The sequence below is a fragment of the Emiliania huxleyi genome (genome assembly GCF_000372725.1).
Source record: "Emiliania huxleyi CCMP1516 chromosome Unknown EMIHUscaffold_132, whole genome shotgun sequence".
NCBI classification, from domain to species: domain Eukaryota; phylum Haptophyta; order Isochrysidales; family Noelaerhabdaceae; genus Emiliania; species Emiliania huxleyi.
In genome coordinates, this window is record NW_005201269.1 from 90,175 (window position 1) to 92,976 (window position 2,802).

The 2,802-nt window shown below is 62.8% G+C and overlaps 1 protein-coding gene across 1 annotated transcript in view; it reads left to right on the plus strand.

The window, feature by feature from the left end:
• EMIHUDRAFT_455078 (hypothetical protein) overlaps positions 1-2,802 on the plus strand; it is a 9,617-nt gene that overhangs the window by 1,613 nt on the left and 5,202 nt on the right. Inside the window, exons 4-15 of the mRNA XM_005788745.1 lie at positions 83-133; positions 300-377; positions 446-502; positions 636-668; positions 758-879; positions 1,093-1,147; positions 1,244-1,319; positions 1,366-1,484; positions 1,593-1,634; positions 2,015-2,059; positions 2,200-2,252; positions 2,464-2,630. Of these exons, the coding sequence (XP_005788802.1) occupies positions 83-133; positions 300-377; positions 446-502; positions 636-668; positions 758-879; positions 1,093-1,147; positions 1,244-1,319; positions 1,366-1,484; positions 1,593-1,634; positions 2,015-2,059; positions 2,200-2,252; positions 2,464-2,630 (898 nt within the window). The remainder of the gene's footprint in view (positions 1-82; positions 134-299; positions 378-445; positions 503-635; positions 669-757; positions 880-1,092; positions 1,148-1,243; positions 1,320-1,365; positions 1,485-1,592; positions 1,635-2,014; positions 2,060-2,199; positions 2,253-2,463; positions 2,631-2,802) is intronic.

The following is a 2,802-nucleotide window of genomic DNA, read 5'->3' on the forward strand; positions in this document are numbered from 1 at the left end:
CCCCCCCCCCCCCCCCCCCCCCGACCACGCGTCGCCCTCCAGCGACCCGACTCACCGGCGAGCCTTCCGATCGCTCTCCCAGGCCTACCGCCCCGACTTGGTGCAGTACCAAAAGCTGAACAAGTCCGCCAAGGTGGGACAGCCCCCCGCGACACTCCCTCCGCCACACTCCCTCCGCCACACCCCCTCCGCGACACAGCCTCCGCCACACCCCCTCCGCCACACCCCCTCCGCCACACCCCCCTGCCGCTGGTGCGAGCGGCGACGCCGTGAGGACGGGAGTGGCTCGCCGTTGGAAGGTTGACAACCTCAACCACGCCTTCGACCTTGCAAACGACAAGCTCGAGATCCCGAAGCTGCTCGACGCCACCGACATGGCACGCCGTTGCGGCCGGGCGGCCAAGCCCTGCCCTTCTTGCACTCAGTTCGGACCACTCTTGGGTAGGTGTCGATGCGGCCGGACGAGAAGTCGGTCATGACGTACGTGTCCTTCTTCTGGAAGGTTCCGAGACACTTCCTAGCCTCCTCCTGGACACTCCCCAGAAGTCGGTCATGACGTACGTGTCCTTCTTCTGGAAGGTCACTTCCGAGACACTTCCTAGCCTCCTCCTGGACACTCCCCAGACACGCCCTAGTCGGTCATGACGTACGTGTCCTTCTTCTGGAAGGTCACTTCCGAGACACTTCCTAGCCTCCTCCTGGACACTCCCCAGACACGTCCTAGCCGGTCATGACGTACGTCCCGATCTTCCGGAAGGTCTTCGCGGCAAACAAGCGCAAGAAGATCGCCGCCGAGCGGATCACGAACGTGCTGCAGCGCGAGCTGGCGTACCGAGACTTGATGGAGCAGTACAAGCTCAACGGCGAGCAGCTCGGCAGGTGCTCTCTCTCCCTCCCCCCCCCTCTCTCTCTTTCTCTCTCTCTCTCTCTCTCCCACACCGCTCACCCACGCGCACCGGGCCTTGCACTTTGCATGCCGTGCCAGCTCCTGTCGTCTTAGACGCGGAGTCGCGAGGGACCAGCCTGGCCCTTGCCCCTCCACCGCGCTGTGCGCGTGTGGAGAGGAGAGTCCCTTCCCCGCACCGGCGGCAGGTGGATCAAGCTCAAGACGGACTTCTTCCAGGCGGAGCCAAACTGCAACTCGCAGGCGGAGCTGCTCATTAATTATTAATAAATAAATAAATAAAACGGACTATGAATGATTAACAGTAGTTATTAATTATTAATTAACTGCAACTCGCAGGCGGAGCTCGAGGTCGAGATGAAGAAGCACGTCATGGAGTACGGCCGCGGCGAGACGCCGACCACGCTGGCCGGCGGTGCGCTCATCTTCCTCTCGGACGCGTGTTTTCTGTTTTCTCACAGGCGAGAAGCCGACCAAGCTCAACGAGCTCAACGACCTCGAGGCGCTGCACTCGTCGATCACCTCCCGCCTCGCCTCGCTCGGACGCACCTTCATCCCCACCGAGGACACCTCGCTCAAGGTTCTCTCCCCCCACACCACCCCACCCCCACCGCCGCCGGCGGGGCCAGCAGCAGCCTCGGCCAATCTCGGGTGATCTCGGGTGATCTCGTGCGATCTCGTCCCTCAGGTCCTCAACCGGTGGTGGGAGGAGCTCACCTACGCCGAGCAGGCATGCGATCTCCCCATATCTCCCCATATCTCCCCAGATCTCCCCATATCTCCCCTACGCCGAGCAGGCATGCGATCTCCCCATATCTCCCCATATCTCCCCATAGCTCACCTACGCCGAGCAGGCATGCGATCTCCCCATATCTCCCCATATCTCCCCATATCTCCCCTACGCCGAGCAGGCATGCGAGAGCCGGGGAGCGGAAGACGCGCCCTTGCCTCCCAACTCGCGACTCGAGAGGACACGTCTTCAGCCGTCTCCGGCCGCATTCCACCGTGTTCGCTGTCTCCGCACCCCCTCGTCCTCCCGCGGTGCTATGAATACGCTGCGCAAGACCGTCTCCCCCGCCCCTCATGTCGGCGTGCTCTCACCGCGCGCAGGCCTACGAGGCGAACTTGCGCCTGAAGCTCAAGAACCTCAAGCGGGTCGCCCGGCCGCGACTCTGGCATGCCGCTTCTCGGACCTCTCCTAGACCCTTCCTGGCCCCTTCCTGCAGGTGGAGTACTATATCAAGCTCCACCACTTCTCGGACCTTTCCTAGACCCTTCCTGGCTCCTTCCTGTAGGTGGAGTACTATATCAAGCTGCACCACTCCAAGGCCTCAAAGCTCGAGGACTGGCTCCGGGTACTCTAGAAGCGGAAGACGCATCGTCTTGTACCCCAGCCAGCGCTCGAGAGGACGCGCACCCCGCCGTCTTGAGACTCACTGTCCTCGTCGCCGCTGTACTCACGCGGTGCTCGGAAGACACGCCAGTCCGCCGCCTCGTACGCCACGTCTCCGCTCGAGGCCGTCCTCCCCGCCCTCATGTCGGCGTACTCACCCGCGCAGGCTCGGAGACAAAGAGCGATGGCTCGGCAAGCCGGCCGACGCCGCCGCCAACGGCGCCGCCGCCGCGCCGCCGGCCGACGCCGACGAGACGCCGCCGGCGGGGCCGGTGCCACGCAAGAGCAGTTTCGTCGGCATGCTTAAGAGCACCGGATCGTCGTTCGGCAACCCTACCCCCCCCCTCGCTACTGAAGAACGTTACAGTTCCACTGAAGTGAAATGGATTACTAATCGGGAGTCACAGTTCCGGGACGATGCCTCGCAGAAGATTTAATAGGAACATCACAGGAGAGACGCAACCGCGTTTTTCGATAGGGATCGGGTCCATGACAAGAATCATGA